Genomic DNA, 20,000 nt, shown 5'->3' with positions numbered 1-20,000 from the left:
TGATAATTAGGCAGATCGGATAAGATTTCTTGGAATTTTTAACCTGGGGTAAGGAGGCTTAGCCACCCAGGATAACCCGGGATAGGGAGGGTTAGCCACCCAGGATAATCCGGGATAGGGAGGGTTAACCACCCAGGATAATCCGGGATAGGGAGGGTTAGCCACCCAGGGTAACCCGGGATAGGGAGGGTTAGCCACCCAGAATAACCCGGGATAGCGAGGGTTAGCCACCCAGAATAACCCGGGATAGCGAGGGTTAGCCACCCAGGATAACCCGGGATAGGAAGGGTTAGCCACCCAGGATAACCCGGGATAGGGAGGGTTAGCCACCCAGGATAACCCGGGATAGGGAGGGTTAGCCACCCAGGATAACCCGGGATAGGGAGGGTTAGCCACCCAGGATAACCCGGGATAGGGAGGGTTAGCCACCCAGAATAACCCGGGATAAGGAGGGTTAGCCACCCAGGATAACCCGGGATAGGGAGGGTTAGCCACCCAGAATAACCCGGGATAGGGAGAGTTAGCCACCCACGATAACCCGGGATAGGGAGGGTTAGCCACCCACGATAACCCAAGAAAGTCAGTGTACCGCAGGCTGCGTCTTATTAAAATGCAAAGCATCGCAGTCACCTGTTGCTAGAAGAAGGAAGACTCCAGCGAAGTCGTCGAGGGAGAGAACAAGAGTCTTCACCCCGAACTCCTTCCCTGGCGGCACCAGACAAGTGGTGGCGTTGGAGGTCAGTTCGTCCAGGTTCCTGTTCACAAGACCAGACTCTCGCATCATCATCAGCCTGCAGGTGGTGGTGTTTTCTGGAGTGATATTTCTCCCAAGAAACAATTAGGAAAAGGAAAATATTTAAGGGGTTTCAAGACCACTATGATTTATTTTCTCTAAGCAATTATATGTATTAGATCCTGTCTACTTCCTGTTTGTATCTCCTTCTGTCTACTTGGGTTCTTCAATTATTTCGTCTTTCATTCTTCGTCTTTCACTAGTTGGTTCTGCGTTCAACTTTGTAATATTTCTCATTAACTTCGTTAAATTCATCTTTCTCTGAATATTTACTAACAAATTTAGATTCAGCAGTAGACAGACCAGAACTGAGCTGTATAATCTAAGTAAAGCTCTCTTAATGATACATAGAGCTGTAGATTAACATTCGCACTCCTGTTTACACTTATTTCATAAAAATCCATGAAATCTGTTTCCCTTATTACACACACTTTGGCACTGTTGCCCTGGGTTCAATTTTTTGTTTACCAGAACTCCCCATTTTTTTCACTTATTTATTGTATGGTGCTGAGTTGTAGACGTTCCAGCATGAGTTTAAGGGTAGTAGGGAGGGAGGCTTTAAGCGGTAGAGGCTTGAACATCCGGCAAGCGTGTGTGAGAGCGTGTTAGATTGAAATAAGGAAAAATTTGTTTCTAGCCGGACTCGAGTCCTGGTGCTAGTAATTACAGTGACTGGAATCAGGGAAACAAGTTAGCCGGACTCGAGTCCTGGTGCTGGTAATTACAGTGCCTGGAATCAGGGAAACAAGTTAGCCGGACTCGAGTCCTGGTGCTGGTAATTACAGTGCCTGGAATCAGGGAAACAAGTTAGCCGGACTCGAGTCCTGGTGCTGGTAATTACAGTGCCTAGAATCAGGGAAACAAGTTAGCCGGACTCGAGTCCTGGTGCTGGTAATTACAGTGCCTAGAATCAGGGAAACAAGTTAGCCGGACTCGAGTCCTGGAGCTGGTAATTACAGTGCCTAGATGCATTACATATCACTGCACAACTGTTCCTCAGTTTAGTGACTAAACTGAGGAATCATCGTCATGCCATAATGGAGGAATTACCGACAAAACGTTAGATAAATGGACAAGTAACGGCTTTGTCAAGCCGCTACAACGGCTTAACAAAGAGCCTGAAGAGCGAAACGTTGTCACAGTAAAACGTCACATCAGTTGCACCTGCGTCCATGTACCTAACACCGTCATGTGACAACCGTGACTTAGTTATGATTTTAATGTGGTCAGGTTTTAATGTGGTCAGGTTTTAATGTGGTCAGGTTTTAATATGGTCAGGTTTTAATGTGGTCAGGTTTTAATGTGGTCAGGTTTTAATGTGGTCAGGTTTTAATGTGGTCAGGTTTTAATGTGGTCAGGTTTTAATGTGGTCAGGTTTTAATGTGGTCAGGTTTTAATATGGTCAGGTTTTAATATGGTCAGGTTTTAATATGGTCAGGTTTTAATATGGTCAGGTTTTAATGTGGTCAGGTTTTAATGTGGTCAGGTTTTAATGTGGTCAGGTTTTAATGTGGTCAGGTTTTAATGTGGTCAGGTTTTAATGTGGTCAGGTTTTAATGTGGTCAGGTTTTAATGTGGTCAGGTTTTAATGTGGTCAGGTTTTAATATGGTCAGGTTTTAATATGGTCAGGTTTTAATATGGTCAGGTTTTAATATGGTCAGGTTTTAATGTGGTCAGGTTTTAATATGGTCAGGTTTTAATATGGTCAGGTTTTAATATGGTCAGGTTTTAATATGGTCAGGTTTTAATGTGGTCAGGTTTTAATATGGTCAGGTTTTAATATGGCCAGGTTTTAATATGGTCAGGTTTTAATATGGCCAGGTTTTAATATGGTCAGGTTTTAATATGGTCAGGTTTTAATATGGTCAGGTTTTAATATGGTCAGGTTTTAATATGGTCAGGTTTTAATATGGTCAGGTTTTAATATGGTCAGGAGTAGATCCAGACGTCTTCAGTATATCAGAAAATATTTTTGTGTGAATCATGGACTGGGACATCCACGGGATGACTTATTGCAGCCCCATTAATGTGGATTAATTGTGAATTGTTGCAACTAGGGTGCTGTGGATTAGTTTTAAATTATTGCAGCCAGGGTTTTGTGGGATAGTTGTGAGCTGTTGAAGCCGTGGGTTCAAATGCCACCCGTACCGTGGTTTGAGAGATTTATCATTCTGGCTTATCCTTATGTAAGCAAGGATGCAGACAGACAAATAATAATAATAATAATAATAATAATTTCACTATGATACAATGTTTATTCACAGATGGGTGACAGTTGTGTGTGTAGAAAGCCATAATAAAAGCTACGGTACTGGTGGGGATTGAACTCACGGCAAGTGAGTCGTAAAACTCCATACTCACTTGCCGTGAGTTCGAACCCCACCCGTACCGTGGTTTGTTTGCAATCGTGTTTTTACGATTTCGTGAGTCATGATAAAACCTCGTAGTTATCCAAAGCATTTCAAGCAAATTACTTTAAGCAAGGAAAACCATTTTTTTACCAGGTTTCACCTACAGTTTTAACTACGTGGATGAACTCCCATGTCTCCATGTAAGGCGCAATAATCCTACTGCTTCCATTGATCGAGTCGGGTGTTTCAAATTGATGGACCCGATCGTCAAAAATACTGCTTAGAAACTAGGTCCATCATTTTAAAACACATCGAACCTATGACCCTTCCTTGACTCAGGCGCTGTTGTAAATTATTGTATGGTATTTTTGTTTTTACAAGTGCTTACTTACCACTTATTGATCTGGGAGACGAGGGCACTACCCTTGGGAAACACGAAAGCCATGGAGGTAGATGTGATGATCTCCTGGGCGATGTAATAGTTACATTCCCCCGTTAGGCTGTAGTCGTCGCTCATAACCTGGCATAAAATAAAAATATAATTGATTCGATAAAGTTATGAGAGCATCCAAACATTGAAAGGGAAAATATTGAATGAAAAAATATATGAATGCAGTATAGTGCTATCTTTTATTGACTTCCTTTGCCCACACAGTGGGTTTTATCGGGTCACGAATAGATTTACCTGAGTTAAGAGTACATGAGTATATGTAGTGTGGAGAGACAGGTGGAGAATGTTGGGTAGTTTGGATTTGAGACGGACCTGCATGGGACGGGCGCGTGGGTGTGTTGTTATGTTGGATAACTATGAATTACTTTCCTGGCAAGGGGTTTTACTATGTAGTAAAATCCGTTATTATGGTTGAAATAAGGAAGCTATTGAAAGAACTGAATACCTTACCTCTCAGGTGTCACTGTATCCCCGTATTTTAACTCTTACCTTACGAGCAGCTTCTCGGGCATAGATCTCTCTATGTATGTATGGTATACAGTACCCACAAGATGGAGAATTTGACACATGTGCAACACTGTATTGTCTCTTTAAGACTACGGTGCTCATTGCCAACTCCTTGACTGAGAGACTGATTACCTCGCTTCTCTGTTTCTTCGCTGACTGATTACCTCGCTTCTTCTGTGTATCAGGACTTCTTAGAGTCTTGTGGGATCCTTCCCTCCTGTCCGCCTTCTGCGGTGGAAGCTGGAGGCTGTGGACTGGAGGCTCTAAGAGACTATGCAGCACTCTTGTGTCCTTTGTGATTTTCATGGTGCACAGGGGAATTATGACTACTTCGTTATTGTCATGAGACTAGCATCTCATGGCCAGGTGGTTCGGGGTCCATTCTGCCGGTACTTGGTGGAACAAGGACTGTGAGAAGCAGCGGTACATTGCGCCTATCGTCGCCTCAGGAACCACTATTCACTGGTATGCTGATATACCAGCGGGTGTTGGCCATCAAAAGGAAGGCGTTCAGAAACGCTCAGCATACGTCCTGAGTTCGCTACATAAAGTTCGTTGACTCCAACATTCTTGGACGGATAGGAAATAAGATCAGAAGGATGTCTGGTAAATATTCCCCAAGCTGTGTCCAACCTTCTCTATCGTGAGCAGGTGGACAACCATTCTGAACTCAACACCTTTGAGAGTTTTTTCTGTCTCTAGAGTCGAGAGCTACAGTCATGAGTCTGTCCTGAAGGCTTTATGAGACTTTCCCTTTGCCCATTGTGGACAACACCGGAGAGGTTTGTCTTCTGTTAGGATTGGGAAAATTGGCGTTTGTTATATCAACACCTACTGCTCCGGGAGAGGATGGGGTTTATTACATGTTGCGATGCCTACCATTTCCCTTCCCCTCCCCAACGTTATTTATTGGTTAGATGTAATTTTATTTGGATAGGAGTGGTGCTGCTCCACAGTTGGCGATCTTGGGTAGTCAGAACCACAGACTAATCTCTCTGACGAGCTTCATTTGAAGTTGGGTTTTGAGGGTGAATGTTCGTCTCGTGTGGTACTGAAAAACGAAAGGCTACAACTTTTTGGTGTAGTTTGGCACCAGTTGACGACTGATTTCTTAGTTCAACTGGCAGGTAACACACAGGGTTTCGTCAGAGTCTTAATACCTTGTCAGTCTACCTGGACTTGTAGAAAGCCTACGACATAATGTGGAGGTACGGTGTTCTTCGCCTTCTCCAGACTGATACTGCAGGGTCATCTGCTCCGGTTTCTACAGTTTTTATCTAACTGATTTTTCAAAGTGTCTGGTTCGTGCTACTCGTTGTAGTTTTTCCCTGAAGTGGAAGGAAGGGTCCATTATGGCAGTGTTATAAGGCTCTCATATTTTATAACTGTGGATTGTGTGGTCATTATTATCCCTAGCGTCGAGGCAGCCTTGTTGAAGATGATCTGGGATGCCTGTCACCGAATTCTCCTGGTATGAGATATCACTAAGTAAGCTGCTTTTAATACCTACCAGTTTTTAAATCAAAGGATGGTGGCTGTTCATTTTACTCTGTCCCAGATTTGAAGCATGTTCCCGATGTGCTTCTCCACACGGTGTGGTCCTTTCCAATAAGCAGCAGGTGACGTTCTTGGAAATTATCTTTGAAAGTCGACTGACGTGGGTTTCTCATATCTCAAACTTGCTGCTCTGCCTGTAACTGACATTCTTAAGGTGTTCTCCTACCATACTTTGGGGTGGATCATAGGACCAAGTTTCACCTGCGTGCTGCCTCGTGCCGCTCCATGATAGAGTATGGTTGTAATAGTGTTAGAATTATCGACAGTATTTTAGATAAACGTACACGTGCAGCTAATGCGACATTTTATTGTGGCAATGTTTCGCTCTCCAGGAGCTTTGTCAAGCCATTACAAAGAATACAAGGACTCAGAGGGTATATATAGGTAGCATGGGAGTATGGCTGCCAAACCTACTTACCAGTTAATTCTTTCCTGCTGCGCTTTCTTGATTCTGCTCATTACCTGGTGGTATATCCTTGCATGGGTGCATTTCGAACTCTCTGTAGAGAGCCTCTGTGTCGAGTCTTTGTAAGCTTTCCCTGAATCTCCACCGTGAGAAGCTAAGATTATGCTTCCTTCTTCAGATCCATCACACACTTGGCAATCCGACTTATGCTGCGTTCTTTTGCAGGGGGAGAGAAGATGGGGACCCATTGGTCATTTGTGCCGCTTGGCACTAGATTGTGGGCGTCCTCTCCTGAATTGTGGCTTCAATGATTCTACAATCAGAGAGGCTGGTTTATTCTTCCCCAGGCCGTACAAGCGCACCTCTCTCATTCACTGCACGCCCTCTCCCACTACGACAGCTTGTTCACTTAACTCTTGGCAGCTGAATCAGTGCTAGATAGGTAACCCTCGAAGGCTGCCTATTGTTACTTTACACTTACGAGATATAGGAGACAGTAGATAAGTGCTTGTGGATCCTACAGCTGCCTAACCTCTGAAATACGATCTAGTTTTTGGCCCCAGATTTAAGGTGTGAAAAAGGTCTCTACATAATCACGACATTTTACGCCTGGACGCGCAGGACTCCGTGGAGACGGCACCAGGGAAGCTGCGAGGAAGTGTGAATAGAATCTGAGAGGTTCATCAGTTTTCTGTGATGAATAAGACGTATATGCAACACACTGTATTATAAAGAGTGTTGCATATACGTTTATTTTTTTACACAGTTGAATTTACAGGCTAGGAGGTAGCCTACCTTAGCTTATTTTTTTTTACACAGTTGAATTTACAGGCTAGGAGGTAGCCTACCTTAGCTTATTTCTTTTTTACACAGTTGAATTTACAGGCTAGGAGGTAGCCTACCTTAGCTTATTTCTTTTTTACACAGTTGAATTTACAGGCTAGGAGGTAGCCTACCTTAGCTTATTTCTTTTTTACACAGTTGAATTTACAGGCTAGGAGGTAGCCTACCTTAGCTTATTTCAAAGCCCAGCCCTTTTGCGACGTTAGATCAGGTCAGTCTGTCCAGGTATGTAACCTCAAGTTATATTAGGTATACTACCATCCCCCAGGATGCGATCCACAACAGCACTAACACCTAGGTACCTACTTGCTGCTAGGTGTGCAGGGGCTGCAGGCGCACGGAAACATGACCAACGTTTACAACCGTGCCGAGGATCAAACCACGGAGCCTATTTGAATGAATATGGATGAGAATATAATTAGAATTATATATGGGAGTTTGGGTAGAGGTGTTATTTACAAGAATCTCAAGTAATCAAGACGCGATTATCAATTTACTAATATATAATCCTATTTTTTAGAGGGTGAATAGGTAAGCCAGCTGAAGGCCTCGGTCACATAACCAAAAGCTCCAGTGGTGGGTCATCACATGACTAAAACTCGTTCCAGGAAACACTTGTTCTGTTTTCAAACGAGTCTTATCTAAGAAAAGGTTAAAGATGTGTGTGTGATACCTGATGAGACTTGAAGTTGCATACCTGGGCAGATTGACCTGATCTGACGTTGCAAAAAGAACTGATTGGCGTGACCTTAAGTTACACTCGAAGGCTAATTTAGACTGACCTTAAGGGAAAATCTTTCGTCAGCAAACATGAGAACCGCAGCTACACAATTAACCTAACTGGCTCCTCGTTACTTTTTCTCAGAAGATCAAGTGAACTAAAGATGTCTAACACACACACACACACACACACACACACACACACACACACACACACACACACACACACACACACACACACACACACACACACACACACTTCTCACTCTCACTCGCTCGCTCCCTCAGCTAATATAAATCTGACCACTAAATCTAGCTAGCACTATTAACTTTATTTAGGTATAGGTACGCATAAGTACAATTATTATACATAATAACATACGTGTAAATTATCTACGATAATCCAAAAACGTCAGATATAATAATAATCTTAAGTTCTACAAGTACACGGAACAAAATATACAGACGTAACTGACATCAGTGATAACTATATAGAAAGTTCCTGGTTATGCAGAGCATTTCTGGCAACTTAGGTTAACCTTGTCCCCCAGGATGCGACCCACACCAGTCGGCTAACATCCAGGTACCTACTTACTGCTTGGTGAACATGGACAGCAGGTGTCTTGAGAAAACACGCCCAATGCTTCCACTCGTACCGGGGAGCGAACCACTGACACTCATTGTGTAAGACGAGTGCGCTACCAACTGAGCTACGGGACACCCTAAATGTGAAAGCTGTTCTAGTGACTACCACAGTTTCACCTTTACAGTAATTCAAGGATTTGTAACCTTGAGAGTAAACTAACAATACTCAATATACATTATTATTATTATAATCAAGGGGGAAGCGCTAAACCCGGAGGATTATACAGCGCCTGGGGGGGGGATGTGGAAGGCATTCAGGCTTAATTCGGGGAACTGGAGCACAGATCCAATTCCCTAAATCAAGAGCCCCTCACCAACATCAAGGAACCTTCCTTGAGGGGACTCAATATACAGCACTAATAATAATAATAATTAATAATAATAATAATCATTATTATTAGTAGTAGTATTATTTATTGCTGTTTTTTTAATTATTTTTGCGTTATTGTATTGCTATGATTGGTAGCGCACTCAGCTCACACATTGAGACCCGGGGTCGATTCCCGGTACGGGTGGAAAAATTAGGACGTGTTTCCTTAAGACACCTGCTGTCCCTGCTCACCTAGCACAAAATAGGTACCTGGATGTTAGTCGACTGGTGTGGATCGCATCCTGGGACAAAACTGACCTAATTTGCCCTAAATAGTAGTATCGCTGCTGCCAACTAGGTCTGTATACCTTGTACATGTATTTATATAAAATTATTATTATTATTATTATTATTATTATTATTAGTATTATTATTATTAAGAGGGAGGGTTATATACGTTTTAGTTTTGTTGGTCTTATTGGTGTAGTGGTTTTTAAGTTGGTTTGGTTGATGGTATTTACATCGTGTTGTAAAAATTACAAGATTGATTTTATAATTGATATGGTATTACTTTTAGCGTAGACAAGAAAAAGGAAGCTTAATTATGAAAGGTTTTGTCTGCTGTGTCCAGGTAATGCTTGTTGCCTGTGTCCAGGTAATGTTTGTTGCCTGTGTCCAGGTAATGTTTGTTGTCTGTGTCCAGGTAATGTTTGTTGCCTGTGTCCAGGTAATGTTTGTTGCCTGTGTCCAGGTAATGCTTGTTGCCTGTGTCCAGGTAATGTTTGTTGCCTGTGTCCAGGTAATGTTTGTTGCCTGTGTCCAGGTAATGTTTGTTGCCTGTGTCCAGGTAATGTTTGTTGCTTGTATCCAGGTAATGTTTGTTGCCTGTGTCCAGGTAATGCTTGTTGCCTGTGTCCAGGTAATGCTTGTTGCCTGTGTCCAGGTAATGTTTGTTGCCTGTGTCCAGGTAATGTTTGTTGCCTGTGTCTAGGTAATGCTTGTTGCCTGTGTCCAGGTAATGTTTGTTGTCTGTGTCCAGGTAATGTTTGTTGCCTGTGTCCAGGTAATGTTTGTTGCCTGTGTCCAGGTAATGTTTGTTGCCTGTGTCCAGGTAATGCTTGTTGTCTGTGTCCAGGTAATGTTTGTTGCCTGTGTCCAGGTAATGTTTGTTGTCTGTGTCCAGGTAATGTTTGTTGCCTGTGTCCAGGTAATGTTTGTTGCCTGTGTCCAGGTAATGTTTGTTGCCTGTGTCCAGGTAATGTTTGTTGCCTGTGTCCAGGTAATGCTTGTTGCCTGTGTCCAGGTAATGTTTGTTGACTGTGTCCAGGTAATGCTCGTTGCCTGTGTCCAGGTAATGCTTGTTGCCTGTGTCCAGGTAATGTTTGTTGCCTGTGTCCAGGTAATGCTTGTTGCCTGTGTCCAGGTAATGCTTGTTGCCTGTGTCCAGGTAATGCTTGTTGCCTGTGTCCAGGTAATGCTTGTTGCCTGTGTCCAGGTAATGTTTGTTGCCTGTGTCCAGGTAATGCTTGTTGCCTGTGTCCAGGTAATGTTTGTTGCCTGTGTCCAGGTAATGTTTGTTGCCTGTGTCCAGGTAATGTTTGTTGCCTGTGTCCAGGTAATGTTTGTTGCCTGTGTCCAGGTAATGTTTGTTGCCTGTGTCCAGGTAATGTTTGTTGCCTGTGTCCAGGTAATGCTTGTTGCCTGTGTCCAGGTAATGCTTGTTGCCTGTGTCCAGGTAATGTTTGTTGCCTGTGTCCAGGTAATGTTTGTTGCCTGTGTCCAGGTAATGTTTGTTGCCTGTGTCCAGGTAATGTTTGTTGCCTGTGTCCAGGTAATGCTTGTTGCCTGTGTCCAGGTAATGTTTGTTGCCTGTGTCCAGGTAATGTTTGTTGCCTGTGTCCAGGTAATGTTTGTTGCCTGTGTCCAGGTAATGCTTGTTGCCTGTGTCCAGGTAATGCTTGTTGCCTGTGTCCAGGTAATGTTTGTTGCCTGTGTCCAGGCAATGTTTGTTGCCTGTGTCCAGGTAATGTTTGTTGCCTGTGTCCAGGTAATGTTTGTTGCCTGTGTCCAGGTAATGTTTGTTGCCTGTGTCCAGGTAATGCTTGTTGCCTGTGTCCAGGTAATGTTTGTTGCCTGTGTCCAGGTAATGTTTGTTGCCTGTGTCCAGGTAATGCTTGTTGCCTATGTCCAGGTAATGCTTGTTGCCTGTGTCCAGGTAATGTTTGTTGCCTGTGTCCAGGTAATGCTTGTTGCCTGTGTCCAGGTAATGCTTGTTGCCTGTGTCCAGGTAATGTTTGTTGCCTGTGTCCAGGTAATGCTTGTTGCCTGTGTCCAGGTAATGCTTGTTGCCTGTGTCCAGGTAATGTTTGTTGCCTGTGTCCAGGTAATGTTTGTTGCCTGTGTCCAGGTAATGTTTGCTGCCTGTGTCCAGGTAATGTTTGTTGCCTGTGTCCAGGTAATGTTTGTTGCCTGTGTCCAGGTAATGTTTGTTGCCTGTGTCCAGGTAATGCTTGTTGCCTGTGTCCGGGTAATGTTTGTTGCCTGTGTCCAGGTAATGTTTGTTGCCTGTGTCCAGGTAATGTTTGTTGCCTGTGTCCGGGTAATGCTTGTTGCCTGTGTCCAGGTAATGCTTGTTGACTGTGTCCAGGTAATGCTCGTTGCCTGTGTCCAGGTAATGTTTGTTGCCTGTGTCCAGGTAATGCTTGTTGCCTGTGTCCTAGAAATGCTTGTTGCCTGTGTCCTGGAAATGCTTGCTGCATGTGTCAGGAAATGCTTTCTGCTTTTGTCCTGGAAATGCTTGCTGCTTGTGTCCTGGAAATGCTGCTTGTGTCCATTCGCACTGGGTTTAAGAGTTTAGTGTCCGGGACAGAGAAGAGGCCCCAGGGACTCGTATAGCTGGAACCTCAATCGCACCAAACCACCACCTCATCCACCTCCTCCTCCTCCTGTTGGGTGGTGGGTCGTGGGTGGTGGTGGGTCGTGGTGGACGACGATGACGGAACACGAATTTCCAAAATTTTACTTATTCCAGGCGCAGCGAGCGAGTGGCTGGAATATATCACAGAAGACCTCGAGAAAATCTGGGTTTCTGGTCATTGAAGCGACGTAGATTAACTAGTGTTAATCTATGGACTTGAAATAAAGAATTTTAATTTTGGGACTGATCTTCCACACCGGGGCTTTATAACTATCAGTAAGAGGGAGTAATTGTATTTATCAGTTTCTTGACAAAGCTCCTCTGTGGGGGAAACGTCGAGAAATGAACGTTTTCCCCTGCTCACGGTATCTCTGAATTGCTAATTGCTAGTGTGGGAGGCATCCTGGGGTGGCATACCTCAGAGAACAAACAGGCACAATACTGAGACTGGAACAATACACAAATAACCCGCACATAGAGACAAGCGTATGGCGACGTTTCGGCCCGACTTGCCCATTTACATATTGTAAATGGTTCAAGTAGTATACCTTAAGACTGGGCTTTGAAATGAAGACTACACCTCGAGTACTGACGCAACAAGGTGTGGGAACGAGTGAGAAGAATTACGTAGCGTAGCTACCTCCCTGTCAGTGGACGGAGGATCGAGCCTTCACAACTTTGTGTGCTGAATCACTCAAACTGGTTTAGTGCTTCATATATAGATCGTAAAGAAGATAAAGTAACACTAACAATATTAATTGCAATGGACGTAATTTTATTTATTAATAAACACTATAATTATCGTCATTATTAATATTATCACTATTATTATTACCATATTAGTATTTATTATTATCACTGTTATTAAAATTATATTATTATTATTTATATTAATATTAAAATTATGATGATTATTATGATAGCTTTGGAGTCATTTCCATTAAGGCTGAAAATCTTACCTGTTTCATGGAGAAAAAGTCACAAAGGATGGCGAATCTTTTCTTCTTCATATTGTCTTTTTCTTCGAAGAGGCTGGAGATCAAGAAGGCTCCCTCAGTGACTTTCTTGTATACACCAGCCTTGGCGTCCTGCAGAAACCGCTTCCAAGTTGAGTTGTAAATCGTGAAAATTGATTTTAGTTAGTACTGGCCTACCTTTGAATATTTTCCATTTGTTTTGATATTTCTCTGCCTTCCATACACTCTGTTATGGTTTTATGTTAAAGCTCGTCCCATATACGTACTAAGATATAGTCTCGTGTTTCTCTTACTCCCATCTCGTCCTTCCTGACCTCATTTCCGAAGACCATCAGAGATCTTTCTCTTTCTTGTCCTCTCATTGTGGGTTTAAATGACAGGTATGAATACAGTATGTAAGTGTGTGTAATTATGACATGCTAACAGTATATTACATTTTCCGGTGTATGTCACCCATATAGTCATGCCTCCCGACCAGTGAATCAGGTGTTAAGGGTTTAACGATCAGGTGCCCCGTCGTTATACCACTATCTTGGATCAACCAGCCAATCACAAGGCAGCTCACCAAAGCTGTAAAGCGATGTGGTACACTAGTGAAGCAGCTTTGGCAGACTTACCTTCCCTGTTGGTCGCTACGGTTCTTACCGTGTCTTGTGCTTGCAGTCACCTCATTATACATGTAAATACAGTACATAGGCTATATACACTGTAAATAGCAGCTTGAATTTAGTGAAGGAGATACAATCATTCATTCTCTCTGCTGCCTTTTTGCTCGTTCCTAAATGGTTATTGTGCAGTGGTATGGTGTGTACCTGTGTATGTAACAGTAATACAATATGTGATACAGTATGTAATACATTATTTAACGAAGTATACAATAGCTTCAGTGGATATACGGACCCCTAAGAGTTGGTGGAGGGCCGTGCCAGCTTCCACGGACCACGGTAGATGAGCGTACTTGATCAGGTCCTCCAGGGAGTTGACAGGAACAGGAACCCTAGGTGAGGCCAGCAAGGACGTTAACACTCCCTCGTAAGCGGCACCTAGGATGAGAGCACCTAGGAGCCAGACACCTAGCAGCAGACGGCCTCTTAGCGTCCTAGGCTTAAGATTCAGTGCTGGGAAAAGAAAGAGGAAAATTTTATGATATTCGATGATACTGATGAAAAAAATGAAGCCAGTGCGTTAACCACTAGGCCACCTGGCTACGATAAGATGATAGCGGCTTTAAGGGGACCTGAGCTGGAGCTCGCCACAGCCACGCTGGTGTGGGATTCGTCTGTTAAAAGCCTGCATATGTAGTCACAGTTGTGGTCAATGCTAACCTTCCTATGGTGTATAGTAATATATTCAGTTGGATGAATCTTATGAGAGACGGGTGGTACAGTGGTTAACGCACTGGACTCTGTGAGTTTTAGGATTCACGTGACGTGGGTTCAAAACCCCACCGGTTCCCTGGTCTGTTTGAAGTGTTTTGAGATATATGTTGATGGTTATGGGGTTGTCCCCCCCTCCCTTCTTCCCTCCCTCCCTTCCTTCCTGCACCCTTGGGACTGGTCTCTGACCTGGTCCCTGACCTGGTCCTCCTAAATTGATAGAGGAATAAAGAACCACTGTTATTGTTGTTGTTACTTCTGGTTCTTTTTTTGCTTTTGTCGTTGTTGCTGTTGTTAGTTATCTCTGCTACTTTTGTTATCGTTGATTATATATATATATATATATATATATATATATATATATATATATATATATATATATATATATATATATATATATATTGCTGCTGTTTTTATTATTCCCTTCATAGACTTCTAACCACTACTACAACCATCCTTGCAACCACTCCTACCACCATTCCCACCTCTACTCCTACCACCACCATTCCTACCACCATCCCCACCACCACTCCTGCTATCATCCCAACCATCATTCCTACCACCATCCCCAAAACCATTCTTACAACCATTCCCACCAACATTCCTACCACCATCCCCACCACCACTCCTACAACCATTCCCACCAACATTCCTACCACCATCCCCACCACCACTCCTACAATCATTCCCACCAACATTCCTACCACCATCCCCACCACCACTCCTACCACCATCCCTACCACCACTCCTACCACCATCCCCACCACCACTCCTACAACCATTCCCACCAACATTCCTACCACCATTCCCACCACCACTCCTACCAGCAAGAAGACAGCACTCACGGTCCGCCTGTAAAATAGGACTCAGATCCCAGCTGGGCGCTTGTGTCACCTTGGTGTCAACAACAGCTGGTGCAAGATGCCACCTGTCCTCCGCCACCTTCATCAGCATTACCAGGAGACAGCTGGTGACTAGCATCGCCAGCAGCACCATCCACACCTGCCCGGGTATAAGGTGTGAATGATGAGCTGGTAACGTGAGTGGAGTACAGTGCCGACTTCTGCAACACTTTATATATGAGATAAATTTAGATTTAGAAAGGACATAGGTCAGTATTGGTTTTCAAACTGTGGATGCGTGAAACAATCTTCCGAGTAGGGTGATGGAGGCTAGGACCCTGGGTAGCTTTAAAAAGAGATTGGACAAATATACGAGCGGGAGGGCCTGGGTGTGATTGGTGTCTGGGGTACGGAAGTAAATTTTTGGGTAGCTTTGGGGAAAGGTTGGATAAATACATAGGTGGTTTTGATAAGGACCTGCCTTGTATGGGCCAGTAGGCTTGCTGCAGTGAAAGGATGAACACTGCAGTGGCCTGTTGGCCTCCATTCTTATGTTTTTAAGACCTACTGAATATCAGAAGGAGTTTAAAGTAATTAGTCCCTCAGCCTGAAATCGATTACATCGACTCAAGGCTGAGGGATTGATTACCTCAAACTACTCGTGATTTTCACCATTCTTTTCTGTTAAGTAAAAGGACACAAGTGCAACTAATGTGATATTTTATTTTGGCAACGTTTCGCTGTCCAGGAGCTTAATCAAGCCGTTACAAACAGTACATGGACACAGAGGGTATATATAGGCTCAGAGTGAGGTGCAATACTAGTGGTAGTAGTAGTAGTAGTAGTAGTAGTAGAAGTGATACAATATGTAGAACAATTAACTTGCACATGAGTAAACGATATAAAGGCTATTACTTGGGAAACATGAAAATTGGTTAGACAAATATTTCTATTGGAGGCTGGATAGAGGCAGCCTGTTTCAGTGTTCACTCTCTGTAATGTGCTTGTGTAGTATTAACAGCAGAGACTATGTGATGGCAGGATTTACTGTTTTCAGGAGGATTCTTGCTAAGACTTCAGAGATGGTGAAGCTGCCTTTGTTTTGTTTAATTGTATTAGAAACAGCTATTAGCGAAGATTCAAGGCACCTGCATCTGCGGAAATTAGTTTCTTTGATCACTAGTTGGGCGTCCCTGAACTTCATGAGATGATTGGTGGAATTTCGGCGTTGTACACAGGCGTTGTTCAAGTTATCATTCCTACATGCATAAATGTGTTCATTGAGGCGGGTGTCGAGGTCTCTTGCTGTTTCACCTACATAAATCTTGTCGCAACCTCCACAGGGTACAGTGTAAACCCCTGCGTTGACTGGTTCGTGGTGCTTGGATTTTGTTCTGGTTAGATCCTTTATTGAAGTGCTGGAAGCTTGTGAAAGTACTTTAGAAACGTTCAGTGCAACCAGGCTGTTGGGAAGAATTATAACTTTATTGGGAGTGGTGATGGTGCCTGGAGAATTAATGATCTGAAGGGCTCTTTTCTTCCAGTCTTTGATGAAAAAGGAAGGAAAATGTAAATGATGAAATTAAGACACATGTGCAACATCTGGGTATCTTTATTGTAGACGTTTTGCCATCCTGTCGTGGAGAATCTCCACGACTATGGTGCTCTTCGCACCTACTCCTAGGTTGAGGGACTGATTGCCTCATCTTCTGTACATAGTTCTACTATCTTTATGTCCTGGAATTTGTATTGATAAAGCCACTGGATGGCACAACGTCTACAATAAAGATACCCAGATGTTGCACATGTGTCTTAATTTCATCTTGTCGGTATTGTATACCATTCTTGTACGAAAATGTAAATCTGTGAAGGTTTGGTGAATGTATGTACATTCCTCGTCAAGAAACTCAGGACTACAAATTCGGTATTATGCTCTTAGGAAAAACTTCGCCAACATCATCCCTTCAAGCGTCACTTGGTTACGTTACGTGGACGACGTCCTCGTAATAACGCCCAAACGTTTTGATGTACGGAATCTTCAGGCAAGGCTCAACGCAGTTGAACCGGCTATCCAGTTTACACTAGAAGAAGAGTCCAGTGACAAGCTACCTTTCCTCGACGTCCTCATTCACAAAGTAGACAACAACCTAAGATTTCAAGTTTATCGGAAACCCACCAATAAAAATGATCTCACACACTTCTATTCCAGCCAAGATACCAAGACCAAAAGAGGCATCATCATCGGGTTTTTCCTAAGAGCATAATACCGAATTTATAGTCCCGAGTTTCTTGACGAGGAATGTACATACATTCACCAAACATTCACTGAGTTACATTTTCCTTCTTTTTTCATCAAAGACTGCAAGAAAAGAGCCCTTCAAATCATCAATTCTCCATGCACCAAGGAAATCTTTGTTCGGGAAAGCGTTTTACGTACACAGGTGGCTTCATCAGTCAATGCAAAGGAAGGAAGGCGTAAGGGAGGGAGGAGAAGAATGAGGTTAATCAGGTCCCATCAACCTGGAGTCGATATGTTCGAAGTCCCATCAATGCTTGCTTGAAGAATGTACAGCATAGGGGCCGTAGACGTGGAAGCATTATACTGTAGTGAGGTGACGTGAAGCAGATGGGGAGGCGGGGTCATAGGTGGTGCCATCCACTGGAGTCGGAAGTAGGTCTTCGTCCAAAGGTTTTTCGACCATTTTCATCACAACTGTCAGACACTCTGCAGCATCATGGGATCTTTGTTACAAAGAATTCTTCCAACACTTGTTGGAACCTTTTGGACGAAGACCTCGCCTTCGACTGAGTGGAGTTGGTTACCTGTGGACCCCGCCTCCATCTAGCTTGACGTCACCTCGCTGCAGTATGTGCCACGTCTCACGGCTATGTAGCGCATTCTACAAGATTGATGGACTGGTACATCGACTCCAGGTTGAGGACTGATTACCTCATTGTCCTCCTCCTTACGCCTTGTCTTTTGGCTGGACTGATGGCTCACTGTGTGGCAGAACGTTTCCTAGAATAAAGGCTCCATATGCCTGCCACCAATGTGTCTGAATCTTCCAACATTACTTCTACTACTACTGCTACTACCACTAGTATTTTTGCACCTCGCTCTGAGCCCTGTATATACCTCCTGTGTCCATGTGCTGTTTTGGATCCATTCAGCCAGTGTTGCCTCCACCTCGCCGTTGTCTCGAAGTCTCACGCCTCAGCCTGCTTATGTGAAAGTCTGCTCCCCATACAGCTGAGTGTTGGCTCTCCTCATCGCTCAGAGCCGAAGGTTGCTCTCCTCACCAGGATGGTGGCGTTTACTGGACACTTCGTCTTTCACCATGTCAGGATTGGTGCGTCGGTGGCCTGCCTGGCCTGGCGGGGCGGAAGCCTGCCCTCTGCACACTCCTGTTGCTGTCTACAGAAGTCTCCCACGCCTCCCAGCCAGTGCAGTGTGATCTGCACGCCATACAGTAGTGTTGCCTCTCCTCACCGTTCAGGGCATACAGTGCTCCATCCAAGCTACAGCTCACCTCCTCAGTGTCCACTGTGCCTCCAGAGACAGACTCCACAAGAAACTTTAAAGTTATGTGCCAGGCAAGTAGCGTGTGTCTACTTCACGTGCTTGCCTAATTAATATTCTGCTGAATTTGGCCGCCACACATCTAATTTACGATGCCTTCAATGCCTTCCACTTCCTTCCCCCACTTACCCACTCCTCCTCTACTGTAACACCTGCCTCTGCTCTGTCCTACCTCCTGCCTCTAAGGCCTACCCTCCCTGCCTCTACCTCTTCCAAACCCTTGGTTCTTTCTCGCTTAACCTCAAATACTCTAAATCTGATCATGCCACTATCTGTCCTGGAAATTTATTGTACCAGATCACTGGCGCTCCTCAACTGAAAGTCTTGAAAACCAACTCAGGCTTCAAACTACTACTTGACAGACATTCTTAGGAAACGTACACCTCAACCGAGACCAGACAAAAACTTCTCAACGCAGGCTTCACCATTATTTGGACTCCTGAGCACCGCGCCAAATGCACAGTGATCGCAAAACACGTAGACTATTCTCTCCTGACTGCCTATGACAGAGACAAAGAAGACTTAATCAAAAACATTAGTACTAAAAACAAAGTCTTTGTTGACGATATTTACAGACCTGAAAACTCTACCATCCTCAAAATACGCTGTTTAACTCCTTCTGATGCCTCTACACTCTTCAATCAAGGAATCCTTGCCAAGACCATCCGCATTCCTCCAAACACCCTCTTCACTCCAAACTTTCACCCCATCACACAATGTCTGAAATGCTACAAATTCGGCCACGACAAAATCTCATGCACTTCCACACAAACCTGCTCCAGATGTTCAGCAACTGGCCACTTCTGGAACACTTGCAACCTCCCCCTTAAATGTTCTAACTGCGGCGGATCACACACTGCAGTTGCAAATTCCTGCCCTACTAGAAAAGACATTCTCTCCACCCTCAGAGCCAGCCAACCTCCCTCCCTCCCCAACCCCTTCCCTGCACCTCCCTCCCCGGCACCTCCCTCCCCTTTCATACCTCCCTTCCCTACCCCGAATGCCTGGGCCTCCCCACGCACTTGGTCTACCTCTTCTACTCTACACACATCAAACACCAACACACAGACTACAAGCACTTCTCCTTCTACACCTACACCCACACTAGACTACAAAACTAACTGTCAACTCGCCACTGCTGCCCACTCTGCGATGGTAATCTCACGAGCTTACCAATCAGACTACTCACATGTCCTTAACCTAATCTTGTCTGCTAACAATCTTCCCTCTTTAATTATCCCTCCTTCCTGCTTCTCTTCTAAGCCTACTACAACCTCTCCCTCCTTCCTCTCTCCCACCCCCCCCACTTCCTACTCAAACCAGCTCTCCTCCTCCCCTACCCCTCTTCACTACTTCCACACCTCCCACCAACACCCCTACTGCTGCTGCTACGACCACCCCTCCCCCCACTTCCTCATCCCCTTCCAAAGCTTCCACTTCCTCATCCCTTACCATAGCTTCCACTTCCTCATCCCTTACCATAGCTTCCACTTCCTCATCCCTTACCATAGCTTCCACTTCCTCCCCTACCAAAGCTTCCACTTCCTCTGCATCCACCTTTGCCCACTCCTCCACCACAACCAAAACTTCATCCAGGTCCAACTCCACCTCCTCCAGACAAAATCCACTCAAACCTAAACCTGCCCCAACCTCTGACAGACAGACCAAAGAACATAAAAACAGATCCATCTCTTCCTACCCCTCCAGGAAACGGGTCCGTAGCA

At 44.3% G+C, this 20,000-nt stretch overlaps 1 protein-coding gene across 1 annotated transcript in view; it reads right to left on the bottom strand.

Moving 5' to 3' along the window:
- Nucleotides 1-20,000, bottom strand: part of LOC128698461 (probable glutamate receptor) — a 24,807-nt gene that overhangs the window by 145 nt on the left and 4,662 nt on the right. The window contains exons 4-8 of the mRNA XM_070104028.1: nucleotides 14,700-14,856; nucleotides 13,379-13,596; nucleotides 12,461-12,589; nucleotides 3,538-3,665; nucleotides 631-791 (exon numbers count right to left, since the gene is read on the bottom strand). Of these exons, the coding sequence (XP_069960129.1) occupies nucleotides 631-791; nucleotides 3,538-3,665; nucleotides 12,461-12,589; nucleotides 13,379-13,596; nucleotides 14,700-14,856 (793 nt within the window). The remainder of the gene's footprint in view (nucleotides 1-630; nucleotides 792-3,537; nucleotides 3,666-12,460; nucleotides 12,590-13,378; nucleotides 13,597-14,699; nucleotides 14,857-20,000) is intronic.

This window comes from Cherax quadricarinatus, chromosome 88 (genome assembly GCF_038502225.1).
Source record: "Cherax quadricarinatus isolate ZL_2023a chromosome 88, ASM3850222v1, whole genome shotgun sequence".
Classification (NCBI taxonomy): domain Eukaryota; kingdom Metazoa; phylum Arthropoda; class Malacostraca; order Decapoda; family Parastacidae; genus Cherax; species Cherax quadricarinatus.
The sequence above is the reverse complement of the archived record's forward strand: the minus strand, read 5'-3'. Positions and strand labels throughout refer to the sequence as shown.